Here is an 18,106-nt window from a genome sequence, read left to right as displayed (position 1 = left end):
AGTCCATTCCTAGGATTAAAGAATATTCCATAGTTTATAGATGATAAAAATCATCATATTATCATATGCTATGCATGTAGGAAAAAGTATTCAAGTGTTATCCTTGGCTTTTAATCTCAAGGTTGAGTGCAGGCATCTGATTTCATTGTTAAGTTTGCAAGTTCATGAATATGGTATTCTTTGCTCTTTTCTAGGAGAGAGCCAATTAGAAGGAACTCGATGCTGTGACCAGAAATTTCCTCTATGTTCTCTCTCAGTGGTTACCCACGTATAAAGGCAGAACCGCACATCCGGTCAGTAAATGCTTTGGTTATTCAGAAAATATCACAGAGATACTCCAGAAAAGGTGATCAATTTCCAGATATGGAGGGGTTAGGTTAAAAGGAGAGAGTTCATAATCACTTACATTATTGATCATAAGATGCATTATTGTTTTTGGAATTAAGTCTCTGATGCATTTGTTGATTATTGACATGTAGGAGTCTACTAGGTTGCGTATAGTCTCCACTTGCCTCTCCAGCTGTGGGTCCATGGAAAAGTTTTCTGCTTGGCCATTTTCATCATTTTCATTCTAACAAAAGAGAAGCAAAATGTGGATTAGCTCATATTCTCTCAGGATCAAAACAATACCAAGCCTCAAATGACTGATTTCTGCTCAGATCTGTCTGAACCTTCCAGTTGTCATTCTTTGAACTCACTATGTTCTGGCAAAAGCAAACATTCTGAATGAACATCAAGACAAATAAGCAAGTAAACAGTGCACCTAACAACATACATCAGGAGAACAACCTCTTCTTAAGCCATTGGTAAGCTGCCCAGAGGCCTGAGTCCAAACAGATGAGGCAGATGTGAGCCTCTGGGAGTAATCTCCGGGGATCCTATAGATTAGAGTAACCTTGATGAAGCTTTGGCACTGCTGCGTTTGCTCTGGATTGGATCAGCCCAGATTCAAACCTCAATCCCCTAGGACTGGCCAGGAGTCCAAATTCGAGATCTGGCAGATAATTCATTCTTTCATGCACTTGCTGGAATCTGCTGTGTAAATTCATGCTTCTGACACCACTGTGGAGGATTGGCTCCATTGTGGAAAACCGCCATTTTAACTTCCAATGTGTTATTCTTTGAATAAAGAAGAGCCCTCCCTTTCATACACAAAGAATTTATTTGTGCAACATGAGCAAAGCATCTGTTTTCTATACTCTACGACTTGAGTTAATTAATTTTGGCTTATCCACCCAGAGGCTGGGCTGGAATGGCATCTTCATCATTAAGAGCTGACCTATTGGCTTGACATTGAAATCAATTTAGAACAAATGGTCTCTATTTCAAGTCAGGTCGACCCATCTAAACCTCAAAACATCATACAGATATTGTTAGTGGTCTGGCTACTTTCTCATATTTGGAAAGATTTAATTATGAATGTAAAGGGGGGCAATAATTTATTGCTTCTAACATTGGCTTGAGGTACTTTCCTTTGGAAATGTATGCACTTTGATCTGCCAGGTTTTCAATCAGCTCCAGGCCAAAGCACTGGGCTAAATAACTGGATCTATAAATGACGAGTCCTTTCTTTGAATCGATATACATGTATGAAAGCCACATTTTTAGGCTACAAAAGCATCAATAATAAAAAATGGATTAAGTATTTCTATATCAGAAGTGTCTCTTTGAAAATGTTAAGATGTCGTATGCTCACTCTAAAAATCAGTGGTCCTTTTCTGCCCTGAGTGTGACCCCATGCTGTGATGTGGGCTAACAGAATAAGGGAATCAAATGCTAAAATACCCCAAATCCTCCAGTCAACAGATGGACAAATGTTGGTGATTCTGCTGTTCTTATTTTAAGTGGTCTTGGGGGAGTCACTGAAAGAATTAAATCTGGTGTAATTGTTTTTTTAATGAGCTTGTGACAAACTGATATTTTAGATGAAAAACATCTAAAACAGTTCTAGTTAAGATCTTATTTAAAATGTGTAACTACTACCACCACCACACACCCCTCTGTTACCTACAGAAGCCCCTTCCCAGAAGCCCTCTCTCCCTAGCTTGGGCAGAGTCCGTTCCTCTAAACTCACTCCTGCACTTGCTTACATTTTCTGCCATTCCTCTTAATTCTGGGCTTTCCCCCCTACTGGAGTCCATAATTGTATTTCTCCACCATTAGAATATATTTCAGTGTTATCAGAGGAAGGAGGAGGTGGTTCAAGCTACAAATGGGTTTACTTAAGTCAATGAAACTCCCCGAATGCACAAAACCTAGACTTTTGTGGAGAGAGAAAAAGTTTTCTATGTAAGCCTCTACAATGATGACAGTACAATCCAGTTTGTTTCTCTGGCCTACAAGATACATGGATTTTGCTATTGTATTTAGCAATGGGTATGATAGCATTTCAGTATCAACATGTTCCCTTTTCCAGCATCTAGTTTCAGCATCCATTGTGTTTTCTATACCATTATAAGCACTTTATATAGCAGAGCTTGCACCTTAGTGCTAGGAGGTGGGCACCAAGCTTATTGTATCCCACAGAGAAGCATGATGGAGCGATGAGCTCTGAAATCCATTCAACTAATGTAAAATGAATATGATTTCAAAAACAGGAAGTATAAAATATATTGCATTAATTCAGTTTTATACATGAAATAATTTAATTTTTTCTTTGAAAATGTCATTAAAATACTGATATTCTCAAGAACCAAATGACTGAGCTAAGAGAGAAAAGCTGAATAAACAAGACACAGTGAACCTCCAGGAGGAAAAAAAGCATTATTTGACTTCCTATAGAAACAAGGAACCTCCCTATTCCACACTATACTTAATTAACATTTAGCCTGGCTTTACATTTGCTTTTGTTCTTTTTGAAATTACAAGCAATATTCAAAGTATCAGAATGAACAACAGACACAGGGTTAGTGAAGAAAACACCCCAGGATAGAGGCATATGCTAGGACTATGAAAAGGATCCAACAGTTCATAGAATGAAGCCAAGAATTGGCAAGTGGGATTGAATGAAATGAAGAATTTCCTGCACAGCAAAGGAAATAACTAACAGCCTATAATCTTTACCAGCTACACATCTGACAAGGGATCAATATCCAGAATCTGTAAAGAACTAAGAAACTCAAATGCCAAAATACCCCAAATCCTCCGGTCAACAAATAAATAAATTAATAAGATACTTCTAAAATAAGTAGCCAAGACATACTTGGAAAAGTTTTCACATCCTTAGCCATCAAAGAAAGGTATACCTACACTGAGATAACAAAAACCAAAACCACAATAAATGCTGGTGAGGGCGGGGCAAAGGATGCTTGCCATTGCTGCTGGGAACAAAAAAATGTGCTCTGCAACATGGAAATCAGAATGGAGTTTCCACAAAAAAAACAAACAAGTTAAACTACCATATCATCCAGCTGTGCCAATCCTGGGGACAGGCCCAAAAGGATATAAGTCAGTGTAACACAGAGATACCTACTCAATCACGTGTCCTGAAGCACTTCTCAGTGTAGGCAAGCTATGGAATCTACCCTTGTGTCTCTCAACAAGTGAATGCATGAAAAAATGTAATATACATACATACATACATACACACACACGTCTTTTATTCTACCATCTGGAAAATAGATGGAATTGGTTACTCTACTAAGTGAATAAACCAGACTCAAACAGACATCACATTCTTTCATGAGGATTTTAGATTTTACACACCCAAAAAAATAGAGAAGGGACTATTGAGTAAGAGGAAGAGAAGTCTGGTAGTCAACATGGCCAAAGCACATGATAAACTTGAAGAAGAATATTGCGGAATCCATTGGCTTGAATGACAAAAATACATGAAGCAAGACAAAAAAAAAAGTCAAGTTCTGAACATAAAGTTAAAGGAATTCCAAAATAGCCAACGGGACAATTTGAAATTCTACTTAGCTTTTGGAAATCGAGTAGACTTGAGGCCTCACACGAATAGTAACTACTCTGGGAATGCAATGGACATATTAGGGAAATCACAGGATCCGGAATGCAAATGGACTTCAATTTTTACACTGGAGCAGGACCTGGCCTTTCTAGTGTGTCTCAGGTGAGTGGGAAAGAGTCTACAGGTAGATTTCTTTTTTAAACTAAGCACTTGAGCAAGCCAACAAAAGCTCCTTTCTTTTACCCCAGACCTCAGCTCAGATCATCTCGCCTCCTTTGCTGTGTTTAAGTTTGTACTTTTTTCTTTGTTTAAATTACAGGATTGCAATTGGATTCTTTGCAGCCGAAGCACTGAAGTGACAGCTGTTGATCATTATCCTCATCAAGGGAATGTAAAATAAAAATAGTAATTTGTCTCTGATCTTTGGGGCAAAAACAGAGAGGTCTGCAAACATTTAACCTTTTATGTGCAGGTTCATTGATGCTGTTTACAAAATGTGAATAATACTGTAGGAACTTTTTTTGTCCCTGAAAAAACACAATGGATACATCTTGCTGCATGTTTTTTTCTAAATAGCTTTTGAGAAATCTAATTAAAGCAATGAAAACAATGTTACAAATATGAAGTTTATAGAGTTTCAATACCTTTCTTATATCTTATAATTTAGTCACATAGTATTAAAGAAACAGACTTTTTCTTACAGAATTTAACTAAATAGATGATTACACATCTTTTTGTATCTTAGGGTCAGTGTGTGAACATCTTTCAGGAGCCCAGCTTGGGCTGTCAGGCTTGGTGGTAAGCACTTTTACCCTGAGACACCTTGGTGGCCCCCAATTTTAGTATAAAAGTTGTAATGTAAACTACTTTAGCAGGTGAGGGAGTGAAAAATTAAATCGTGAAGGCTCAATTATTGAACTCTAAGAGCTTGACTGGAACACCTAGTTTTCATGTCTTTTTTTATTTTCCTTAGGAAAAAATATCTCTAAAATACATCATAGGCATGAGGACCACTGGAATCATCCAGAAAGTAATGCTGAGATCCAACCTTTCAAAAGTGGAATAATGGGTGTTAAAAGTGTATAAGCAGTAATATGTACATAAAAATACCGAGGCCAGGGACTCATTGTCTTTCCTCAGCAGTGGAGAACGCAGGATAATATTGTACAGATTTGTACACATTTTTCCCAGTTAGCCAACAGTTGCCCTCTTTAAAATACTTAATGTGATTATACAGCTCACTACTACTTTAAACTAAGAGCAAGAAAACATATATGATTGGACTTTTCCTTAGTGAACCCAGCCATCATTATGAAAACACTGTTACCATGGAAATGTGCCTTCAGATTTTTCCAGTCCCACATTATTGGAAATGTTTTCACTGAAAACTTTCTCTACTTCCAGTCGTTCCCCTCTAAGTTATGGCTCTAAAGGTATTCAACCACACGTGTTCAAAACAGTCTGTGGACCACAGTCCAGAAAGCCTAGGAGGGTGGTCTAGGTGTCAGTTTGGCAGTGTGACAAGTATCAATGAATATCTAGTGTGTGGCATGGAACTGTGAAAGATATAAAGTATAAAATCAGAGGCCCACACGTGAGTTCCAAGCAGGTAGAACATAAAGAAAAATGTGAACCTGAGTCAAATCTGTGCTCAAGGGGTTCAGGGCAGAGGACCTTAGGGTACATTTGTGGATGGGAACATTTGAAAATGATCTTGAAACTTGGGTGAAGTTTCAAACTCTTGATTTCAGAGGCATGCTATCATTATCCCTCTAGGAGCCTACTGAATACTGTGAGCATTCCTTGAGGGGTTGGGTTTTTTGTTTCAGAAGACACCAAGTCTGAAAGAGCTGGGTGCCACCATGGGGGAAATAAAGGCAATCCTTTGCATTTCTTGAACTGAGTTTTTCATGTAGAACTCATGGACAAAACAAAGAACCACCTACATCCAAGCTCAGCATTCGACTAGCCAGAAAGCTTGACTATAACTGAAAGTGTCCACACATTTGAATCATGGTTGCAGTAAAACATCTAGCAGCAGGAGGGCCATGCATCTGCTAGAAGCATCCCCAACACCAGAGAAAACCCAATCTGACTCAGGTTACCCACTCTCTGACAGGCTGGACCAAACTGTCCTGCTGCTGTCACTTCTATCCTTCTTGGACTGTGCAGTCATTTTACCTAATTGAAAACAACAATAAGAAAACAGCAGCAACAAATGATAACAAGACCTTTTTTAACTGAAAAATGGCTTTGTGTCTTTCTTAACCCTTTCCAGTTCAAATCTTGTGAATATATTTGTTTTTGTGTACTGCCAGAATACACCTTATAACAAGTAGCTTAGATTATAGCTGAAGTGACTAATTGGAGCAGGGAGGAATCGGCTCATAATGGTATTTAAATCACTAAGATTGCTTTTGTAAGTAAACGATGGAAACGAGGGGACTTAAGACGATCTACAAATCTTATACACCCTATATTGAAGTTCTCTTAGACATAACTCCTGTGTAGCCTTTGATCTAGCTCAGTGGTTCTTAACCTTCCTAATGCTGCAACTCTTTAATGCAGTTCCTCATATTGTGGTGACCCCCAACCATAAAATTATTTTCATTGCTACTTCATAATTGTAATTTTGCTACTATTATGAATTGAAATATTTGTATCTTTTGATGGTCTTAGGCAAACCCTGCAAAAGTGTCATTCAACCTACAGGTTGAGAACCGCTGATCTAGCTGAAAGTCTTTGCTGCTTTATGTAACAAATAAGCTCATGAATATGAAAAATTCATGTCAAGTATTGTTTGAATTTTAACTTATGTATGTGCCATATCTGCTGGAGCTAGGGTTTCAAGTGGTTGTGAGCCATCTGATGTAGGTACCGGTAATCAAACTGTAGTCTTCTGGAAGAACAGTAAGTGGTTTTTACTTCTGAGCCATCTCTCCAGTCCCTCATTTAAGTATTTTAAGTTGTAAATATTTATTTTGGGGCAATTTCAGTCCTTATGAACTGACTTTGCTCGCCATAAATTAACAGCTTTTCATAAAGCAATAAATAGTTGAGAGTACATTCTTTAAGAATTTACTCTCAATATCTTTATCTAAAATGCATAATTGTAGGAAAAATTTAAAGTATGATGCATTATTTTCTTTAACACACACACACTTGATTTTTAAAGAAAGCAGCATTGGAGCTAATAATAAATGAGCTGTGTAGTGGCACTTAGGAGGTGAAAGCAGGTGTACAAGACATCAAGGTAATCTTAGTCACATGTGAGTTCAAGGCCAGCCTGACCTATCTGAGATGCTATCTCAGAAAAGAGAAAGGGATGCAAATCCTGCAAAGAACAAATTTTCCCTACATTTATAGTTAGCTCTAAAGCTTATTCATTCTTAAAGCAAAGATTTAAAAATCCTGGGTGTATTATTAATGAATATTATGATTTTCCCTTTTTTGAGCTTGTCTAATGAGTTCACCCAAATAAAATGATTTTGAAGACAAATGAAAGATTGGAAGGTTAATTTTTCTTAGAAATGTCACTTTCCTTACACATCAATCATGCTACATGGTCATAATATATGGGTGTCCAAATGAATCCCAAAGAGATGTAGCATCCCTCTGACTCATTGCAATTCCAAGCCACCATGCTTCAAGCACTTATGTCTGAGAATACTATAAAATGGAAAACATTAAACACCTATCTGTGGCAATTCCAAGGTACAACTTGAGAGAAACCCACCAGAATCAGCTGGGTTGGACAACCTTGAATGTCCAAATAACTTCCATTTAAGTGACATTTAGACTAGATATGAGCACTGGACTCCAGACAACCCATTATAGCTTTGTCCCTAACTAGTTTTGTGACTTTAATGAAATTAACCCTAGAAATTACTTAGCTTCTCCAGGCATTAATTTCAGTGCTAGTAGGAAGGGTTACATTAGCATCACACATATTTTATGAAACAGAACAGGTGAGATATAACCAAATAGTATAGAGAAAGCAGTTACTATAGTGCCTACACAGAGTCAGCATTCAGGAGATGTTAGTCATTTTTATCATTTGAGAAGAGGGGGTGAATGCCATGAGTGAAAGTCACAGCCTGAAAATCCTAAAGGATCTGCATTCATCAATCAGGAACTGGGGATTGTCCTAACCACATCCTCCAGTCCCGGGGATATGCCTACTAGAGTTCAAAATCTCCAATGCCACCTGTACTTACCTGGTAGGAGTTAAAGAAGGTCCATCCCCTCTCTAGTCCATAGGCTTGTCACTATAGCTGCTGGTGAAACAAAATCCTGGTTTCCCTTGGGTCTATCTTGTGGGCCCCGAGGAAGTTTCTATTCAATGCCCTATAGCTCCACAATGTGGTTGTCAGTGACCCTAACCTAGAGCTAGCTACCTTTATATCATAGGGATGGAGGTGGGATGGGGCTCCTTGCCAGCTTAAGTTCTTGGGAATGAAGCTGTTAGAGGTGAAATGACCTGGCATCTTCCATGCTTATCATTTGAAATCAGAGAAATTTCTCTTATTCATTATCTGTAGTTCCAGGACAGCAGATATCAAAGCCCTAAACTCTAGTTCCTCTGGCTTTTTAGTTTTGGAGTTGAGGGAAGGGCCCTTCTGTATCCTACATCTCCAAGTGCATAAACTCTAGGCTCTCAGGGACCAAGGAGGATTGCCTCCACAGCACATGGCTTTGACAGAATAGGTGCTGCTGCCTTGATATTTGCTTTTGTATCTTGGTACTTAGAGAAGGCACCATTTGAGTTTTGTAACTGCAGCTCCAAACAGTGACTACAACTGTTCCATATAATATAGGGAAGGTTCCCCTTGTGGCTCACAACTTCAATCTAAAGCTTCTGGTGACAAAGACCTGTGCTCACATCAGGGCATCCTCAGGCTCCAGAATTATGACTTCTATTGACATTACTATAGATATCTTCCACATTATCTTAGAGGTTTTGGGGGGAAGTTAGTCTTTACATCCTGTGGCTTTATGATTATGGGTGTCCTTCAGAAAGAAAACAGAAATAAATTATTTGCCAGGTAACAACTCTAGTGGCAAAGGTCCCTGTCTACATAACCCACTTTGAGGGTCCAGGCCAAGTGTCAGTAGACTATACTCTGAGATCTAGTTTAAGGAGAAAATTTTGAGTCAGAACTGTAACATTTTACATGGTTTGAATCATTGACTGGGGCAAGACTCAGTAGTTCCTTGGAAGAAGGTTTGGCAAATGGTCTAGGGTATGGTAGTGGGAAGGTTGATGACAGTCATACAGTACCTAGAGAATGAGATACACTTATAATAATACCCATTTTCTGGCTCATGAGCAAAAACAAAATAGGATCCATCTGTTTGTGCCTGCAAGAAAAACACTGTTGAAGACACACAGAGACTTAGGAGGAAAGAAGGAAATGACATTTCAAAGAGAAGTAGAAAGTATTCAGGTTTAACTGTATTGATAGGTGATAAAATAGAATTCAGATCAACATTAGTCAAAATACATAAGGTCAATTCATACTGATGGAAGGTACAATCAAGAGGGTAGTACTGTTCTGAACATATGCACACCCAAGGGGTATAATTATAAAATATGTAAATACAAAAAGGAATTAAAAACAAACAGGAAGGGAAGAAGTCAATTATGACTATTTACAGATATTATGATTTTATACATAAACCCTAAAGACTGCACCAGAAATCTCTTATAACTAACAAATGCTTTCAACAAAGTGTCAGGATGTAAAACCAACATGCAAAACTGAGTCTTTCCTCTACATAAACAATGAGTTAGCTGCGAAAGAAATCGGGAAGATAATCCCATTCACAATAACTTAAAAACCATACAAGAATCTAACTAAGCAAGTGAGTGACCTCTTTACTGAAAAGTTTTAAAACACCAAATAGTTTGAAGAAGACCCTAGATAATGGAGAGTCCTCTTGTACTCATGGGTTGGTGGAATCAATACTGTAGAAACAGTGACAGTACCAAACTGATCTCAAGTCTCAATATGGTCTCCGCCAAAATTCCATCATTCTTTACAGAAATAGAAAAGTGGAGTCTAAAATTCATATGGCCATGCCAAAGACCCTGGATTTCCAAATACTCCTTAATGAAAGGAACCATGTTGAAGGTATCTCCTTAACTGATATCTTCATACTACACACTGATAGTAATAAGACAGCATGACATATAGATCAATGGAATAGAATAGAGGATTCAGACTCAAACCCACACATCTGTAGTCACCAGTTTTTGACAAAGATGAAAAGCACACACTTTTGAGAAAAGACAGCCTCTTGTACAAATGATGCTAGGAAAGCTCATAATTCACTCATGGAAAGATGAAACCAAATCCCTGCCTCTCACCTAGTATAAAAAACTATTCAAATGGAACAAATATTTTAATGAGACTTGAAAATCTGAAGCTGGTAGAGAAAAACACTTCAAGATATAGGCAAGGAATTTCTGAAAATGACCTCCAGTAACTTGAAAAGTTAAATCACTAATTTGCTAAAGAATTACATGAAGCTTCTACACCAAGAAGACAATCAAGTGACAAATAGTCAACATATAGAATGGGCCAAAAACTCTCTGCTAGCTATATATCTAACATGTTAATATCAAGACTACCTAATTAATACAACTAAATACTAAACCTTCCAACAATAAAACTAAAAAAGGAACTAATGACATGAACAGACAGTTCCAAAAAGATGAAGAACAAGTTGCCAAGAAACACAAAATGTCCAAAGTCTGTAGTCATCAAGGAAATGCAGTTAAAATCACAGTGAAATTCCATGTCATCCCAGTCAGAATGTCTATTATTACAAAATCAAATAACAAATGTTGGGGTGTATGACAGGAGAAGGGGACACCTGCATCGTGTTGGTGAGCATGTAAACTGGTACTGCCATTGTGGAAATCAGTGTGAAGTATCGCCAAAAAAGGAAAACAAAACTATTACATGACCATCCACCACTCTGGGTAAATACCAAAAGTAATGTAAATTGAACATGCTACAGAGATTTTTACAATTCATGTTTATTGCAGCACTATTCATAATAACCAAGTTATTAAATCAGTAGATGGAGGAATACAGAATATATGGCATACACTTGGGCTGGCAATACTCCCCCCTCAAGAATCATAGAGTTACAGAAACCTTAACTACCAGTCATGAGACACTCCTTTGGAATGGGTGGTCAGAGTAGGCCAAATAACTTCCAAGACAATACAGGCTATTGTTTGTGCCCTTGGATGTCCTCACAGAGGGGTTGAAGGTAAGCCCATATTGCTGAAGCCATCATACATTTATGACATAGGACTTGGGTTATTCGAGCTGGATCTAACCTGAAAGCCTCCTTCCAGGATTCTAGGTTCCATAGTACCAGAAAGTACTATGCAAGGAGCAAAGGGAGGGAAGCAATAAATAGTCTTACCCAGCTGTGACACCTATGAACTGCAATGGCCAGCATGACAAGATATCCACGAGGGTATAATAGTAGCACTCACATGTTGCTGATAACCAACAGCTATCTAAGTAGACTTAAGGCTCACTCAACAGGAGAGAACTCATGACTGGCATTAGAAACCTAGTCACCAGCTTGGGTCTAATGAGGTCATGAGTCTTAGAAGAGAATCTTCTACCACCACTTCACTAGACCAGCATAATTCCTTAACTGCATTATAAATCTTACCACTATACCCACAGATACCTATCACTTCATATCAAAGAAATGTCACTTTACAGTAAATGGAGACCATTAGAAAATATCACAACTGGACAAAATGCAAAGACCAATGGGTTGTGAACAGCCCAGCTCCAATGGATGCATGTATATCTTAGTGCCTACAAATATGGCTGAAGGAAAAGCATGGAAGAAGGGGGAAAAAGAAACCAAGAAGTCTGTTGTGTGACTGCCTCTCTTAGGAAGAGCTTTATAAATAACACCTGAACAATGATAATATCAATACACTTGCTAATGTGGAGGTGGAGAATCTCACGTGTCCTCATCCTTAGAGAACTGCAGGAAATGAAATGACTACCGAGAGAGGAGAATAAACCTCTTCTGGGATGAGCCTCCTGATTGGCTCATCCAATACAAAATGGTCAACCCTGAAACCATGTACATGTGCATATATATGTATGTATGTGCATGTATACATGCAAAAATAATAAAGAAAAAGAGATGATCAATTTGAGGGGAACAGGAGAGGGGTTTGAAGGAGAGGGCATGGGTGAGGCTAGAAGGATAGAAGGAAAGGGAGAAGTGATACCATTATACTTGATTAATATTAATCTATTATTAATTGATTAATAAATAAAGTTAAAAAGAATATGTAGCATATACACATGATGGAGCTTTTATTTAGCCATAAAGAATGAAGTTATATAATTTTCTTGAACATATATACAACTGCAGTTTATATTAAAGAAAATAAGTCAAACTTAGACAAATGAATCATTTTTCTCTAGTTTGTAGATCCTAGATTTTACATAATACATAAGTTACACACACACACACACACACACACCATAAAAGTAGAAGGAAGACTGAGGGGGAAAGGGAGACTAACAGGAGGAATAAGGCAGAGAAAAGGTAGTGCCTGGGGGTAAATATGGTCATCACACATTATATACTTAACTGGAAACATCTTTAGGAAATCCAGAACTATTTCTTTGAATACACATCAGTAAAAACAACCTTTAAATAGTTCTAAAAAGCACTTCTCAAAGAAGTCATATAAAATGGCTAAGTGTCAGCCAGGTGTTGGTGGCGCACGCCTTTAATCCCAGCACTCGGGAGGCAGAGGCAGGCGGATCTCTGTGAGTTCGAGGCCAGCCTGGTCTACAGAGTGAGTTCCAGGACAGCCTCCAAAGCCACAGAGAAACCCTGTCTCAAAAAAAAACCAAAAAAAAAAAATAAAATGGCTAAGTGTCTGTCTGTCTACCTACCTATCACCTCCCTGATCATTAAAGAAATGCAAATCACTACACATTTCATTATGTAATAAGGTACTATAATGTGTACCATGATGATGTATAAATATTATGTCTCCCTCCTTTTTTTTAAAGTGAAAGAATGATTTGTTTTATGGATTTCATACTACTTCTCCACTCCACTGGGAGTTGGCTTGCTGTTTCTTCTGATTATCTTTCAATGGACCCTTTCATCTCTGTATATAAGATGAGCCACTAATGTCATAGAGCAGAAAATGATCCCCAGTGATCTCATGGAAACAGTATAAACAGAATTTTCTGTTGTACTTGCAAAGCCTCTCAGTGTAAACCATTTATTGAGCATCAAATAATCATCATAGTTAATGTTTGCTGCGTGTTAAACACTCTGCATGAAATAGGAAAAGCATCAGGCTTCTTGGGAGGCCAAGGTGGCAACGAAGCATCGGCTTCGGCATCTGTTTTGGGAGGAGACCATTAACAGGCCAAAAACAAGGCATCTTATGGATAGTGACTAAAGAGTGCTAAAGGGTATGATTGAGCGTAACCATTTTCCAAGAGAGGAGAATTCTAGAGGAAACTAGAGATTTCAGGAAACAGTCAAGTCTACCAAGACTTGATTTGGTAGTCATGGGACTGGGGTCAAGAATCTTTCTTTTAGGACATGCAATACATGATTAAGAAGTTCAAAAGGGCTATAGTAGACAAAAGACTAAAGATACCAGAATGATGTGAAAAACTAGCAAGAGCCAGTGTGCCACTGAGGAAGAGGTAGTTACAAGAATTTGCTTTTTATGCTGTATTTCAATTATATCAGGACATCCTCTATTCCCAATCAAAGTAGGTACGCCACAACCTGTTGCCTTTGACCATTTATCCCTTTAAATCTGAATGACCTGACGTCTAATAGTTACTATAATCTTCACATTATTCCAGACCTGGCCATGTGACAGCCTTATCTAGTAAAAGAAGCCAAAATTGAACCCTCCTTCCTACATGCTTAGCTTACTCAATTCTTTTTGTCATGAAGAACTTATGTTCTTTTCATGTCACTAACTTTCTAGTGGGTACTTTTATTGTGTTTTAATGCATTTCATACAGTACCTGACTTAGTCCATTTTCTGTTCCTAAAACTAATGACCACAGTCTGGGCCATTTTTAAAGGTTTGCTTAGTTCAGTGTTCTAGAGGCTGCACAGTTCAAAGCATACACATAATATCTGGTAGGAGCCTTCTTGGTATATTAGAACACCACAGAACTCAAGTGATGATGTGGCAATGTATTGCCTGGGTCCTTTAAAAGAATAAGGCCATTAGAGCCATCAAGGGCCACAAAAATATCTAGACTTAATTATCAATACCACTAGCATTTAAATTTGAAGATGAAGGCTCTAACATAGGAACTTTTGGGGGACACGTTCAAATAGCAACAGGATTCAAAGATATTTATGAGCAGAAGTAGAATTTTTCTTCATAAAGACTTAAAGGGAAAAGTAGAAGAGAGTGGTATGAGAATTCTTAGTGGGACCAGACATAGCAGTTTGTATATATAATCCCAGTATCTAGGAGTCATAAGTTCAAGATCAGACTGAGACACTAACTTAAACACAAGAGCTGGGACATAGCTTAGTGGTAGAATACTTGCATAGCATGTGTAAGTCTCATGTGAAGGGGTCTGAGGAAAAGCATGCTTGATGGAAGCAATGATAGTGGATCTGGCAGTTTTCTTCTGTTTGGCTTCAACGTGGCTGAAGTTCCTATTCAGAGTTGGTCACAAACTAGACGATCAAAAGATGTGAAGCCAGTGAAGGCTCTGTGAGCACAGGGCACCGTGAATTTGGAATGAGTCAGTATTCATAGGAAATTTTCCTCTCCTAGGTTTTTGTAGTTGGGATAGAGAAAGCAGACAGTAATAAGAGTCAGCATTGTTGATGGCTACAGGGAGCTTCACTACAACCTCTGACAAGTGTATTCAACACGAGAAGAGGAGGCACTGTAGAAAGATGCCCCAGGTAGCTCTGAGATCCAGGAAGTGGTGGTGGGGGGACTACCCAAGGAAAGGCCATAACTGCCTGTCAGATATGCACCCCAACTTGGCTTCTGGGAGAATCATTGGAATGACGCCGAAGAAAGCAGGCTACTCAGGCTCCATCCACAGAGCCTGTGATGACTGGTCTGGGCGAAGCCTGGAGCCTCCGTATTTTTAGCAAGTGCTCCAGTTTGAGAACCTCTACAGTAAGGAGAGAGCCTGGGAAGAGCAAAGAGCTTAAGTTATTGGAGGTTCTGCTGAAGAGTTTGTATAGGGTAGAATAAAAGTTGCTATTTATAATATTGGGTCAAAAAATCCTCAGGAAAAAGATGGGTCTGAAGTTAACATAAAAGTTAGGATCTAGGGTTTAAGATCCAAATGTGATCTCAGCTAATTTCCACTGAACAGGCGTCACCATTCCCAGACAGTCAAACTTGGCACTTCGGCAGGCAGACGATTGAACAGAAAATGAAAAGTCACCAAGCTTTCATCTAAAAAGAAAGCTGCCTTGTGTGTGCATGTGCATGTGTGTGTGTGTGTGTGTGAGCGTGCGTGCATGCGTGCATGTGTGTCTAAGACCTTGTGACACTGAGGACAAGTGCCAAGAAGACACAGGGTGCTTAGCAAATGTCACTGTGGGCCGCAGTCAAACTCAGCTATCCAGATAGATCTCCGATGACCTCTGACTTGAGGCAGCTGTGGGATTTCAGTTGTAAAAGTTGGTCACAGCCCTGGTTTTCTTAGTAGCCATTTATGATTCTTTTTCATAAATCTGGGTAAAATGTTTTTGAATTCCTTTATGCTTCCTGCCGGTACCACCTTTTGAAACTAATGAGTTCCGCAAGTTTATAACCTGCTGTATGAGGTAGATTTCCTTTCATTTGCCCTGAGCTTACTTCACTCTGTTTTAAAGAGGACCCTCCTTGCTCTTAAGAAGAAAAAGTAAACAGGATTATGGAATGAGGACAGATTGGCTGGAGTAAATAGGGCAGAAAAAGAGCCAGGTACCATGAGGGACTGCAGTCTACCTTAAGCCCAGAGTCTAGTTAAAAAGGCAGAGGCTGGAATGCAGTGCCAAGAGGGAGCAGTATTCTCAGGACAAAGGTTCTGTTGTTCTCCTGTCCAGCCCTCCTAGGAGTCCTGCTTCCTGTTTGGGGCTCTATTACTTGAACAAGAGGGAGGGTTGAAACGTTTAGCAGATAGCAGGAAAAAACGGTGAAATACCAAAGGCAGAGCCCACAGGAAAAAATGAGACAAAGTTGGAGTTTTTTCCTTTACAATTAGACATCTATTTCATATGAGAATACCTAGGACTCTATGTCTAAAAAAGAGAACAGAGAGGACTGTCCAATGCTGCCAATTATTAGCAAGCCTGGAGAAAGAAAATGAGGTCTTTTATTTTCCTTAAGTTTCTTAAGTAATTTAGGGTTTATCTGTCTTTTGCACATGCCTCCCTGCTCTGAAGGGAGGCCGAATGGGTTATTTGTTCAGAAGCATGTCATCATTTTGGTGTAGATAAAAGGACTAAACTTGAAATAAACACCTACAAAAGAAGGGGGTCTGACTATCATAATGTTAATATGTGTCATATTTTAAAACAATAAAATAATATTTTTAAAACGTTGATTTTATGGGCTGAATGGTGGACTGAATTATCGGTTGCACCCCCCCCCCAGTCACAGTATAAGGTTTGTTATAGGAAAGTCTTGCATTTTAATGGCAAATAGGGCAAAGGTTATGGGCGGCAGGAGTCTAATCCTGCAGAATGTGCAGGGTGCAGGTTGGGCTATAAAACTGCTCATTAAAACGTTCTACTCTGAAGCAGAAGCAAATACATGAGCTCAGGGAAGACAGCCACAGAAACTGTCTAGAAATATTTCCATGAAAGACTATGAAAACAGTCCTCCCCAGTCGTGAGAAATGCACAGTTGCTGCTTAAACAAATATCTTCACTTAAAAGACTTCTAAATGTCTTCCCTGCAATGCTGGCTTTGACCGGCTGCCAAGAGCTACTTAATACTGTCATTTTCTTTTCTTTTAATTTTTCTGGATAGTCTGTATGATACACACAAAGTAAAATTGTTCATACACTAGAAGTTTCTGAAACAGCATGAAAAGGAGTTTAGTTAATAACCCCCCATCCTACCTTAAAGTTCCTGAGTTCTGGACTGGTTTTGAATGACAACCCAAATAACAGAAAGGGGGGGGGCATTTAACAATTGGTAGGGCGATGATTGTCCACACTTTGATATCTTTTTTTTTTTTTTTTTTTTCATTTTTATTTTTATTTTTTTTATATTAATATTTTTTTTATTTTCCATTTTAAATTTAGATAAGAAACAAGGTTGCTTCACAAGTCAGTACGAGGTCCCTCTCCCTTTCCCTCCCCTCCTCCTGTGCCCTCCCCCCATCCCCCCCCCCCCCCGTTATCCCCTCATTCCCCCAGGGAGGGTGAGGCCCTCCATGGGGGTGTCCATAGTCTGTCATTTCATATAGGGCAGGGCCTAGACCCTTCCCCAAGAGTTCAGGGTGAGAGTGCACCTCACATTGTTCTATGGGAGTCCAGAGACCGTGTGTATACTTGGGATGGGTACTGATCTGCTGTCCAAGGCTCACACTTTGATATCTTACTGAACAGAAAATGTAGACAGAGGAATTCAAAGCTAATAATAGTAATGGCTCGCTGGCTGAATAAAGCATGGCAAGAGGACTTCTAAGAAGGCAGTTAGCCCCAGAGCGATTCAGACAGACTTGCTTACACAACGGCTGGCTGCTCTAGGAGGCCACGGGCCAAAACCAACATCAACACTCAGCAGCGCCAGTCCAAAAGGGGGCTGTGTAGCCCCATGCTGATGAAGTGCATTGTGGGAATAAGTGAGGAGTCAAGACCCCCATCTCATTTTTAATGTGAATCTTGTGATGCCCCAGACCGAGTCTGAGCCACCAGAGGGGCCCCCTGCTGGACTCTGCCCTGGCCCTGTGATTAATGGCAGTGACAGAAGCTAGGCTCTAGTATAAATTAGGCTGGAGGTGAAAACAGTAGACAGGGGAATCATTAGCTCTGAATATACTCCCCCCCCCCCCGCTCTCTGGAGTCTCTCACCATTTCTGTGGTATGTGTTGGGGTTGGGAAGAGGGACCCAATGAGGATATGAGTGTGGAAATCGTTATTTTTTTTAATCTTATTTCAAAGAAAGAATTATAG

At 39.2% G+C, this 18,106-nt stretch overlaps 1 protein-coding gene across 10 annotated transcripts in view; it reads right to left on the bottom strand.

Annotated features, from left to right (window-relative positions):
* Positions 1-18,106, bottom strand: part of Dnm3 (dynamin 3) — a 453,602-nt gene that overhangs the window by 33,696 nt on the left and 401,800 nt on the right. For all 10 annotated transcript variants that reach the window (XM_021227897.2, XM_021227898.2, XM_021227901.2 and 7 more), the window contains one exon: positions 407-571. In XM_021227897.2, the coding sequence (XP_021083556.1) occupies positions 407-571 (165 nt within the window). The remainder of the gene's footprint in view (positions 1-406; positions 572-18,106) is intronic.

Source organism: Mesocricetus auratus, unplaced genomic scaffold (assembly GCF_017639785.1).
Source record: "Mesocricetus auratus isolate SY011 unplaced genomic scaffold, BCM_Maur_2.0 Super-Scaffold_100676, whole genome shotgun sequence".
Lineage (NCBI taxonomy): Eukaryota > Metazoa > Chordata > Mammalia > Rodentia > Cricetidae > Mesocricetus > Mesocricetus auratus.
Note: the sequence above shows the minus strand (reverse complement) of the source record. Positions and strands in the feature narration are given on the sequence as shown.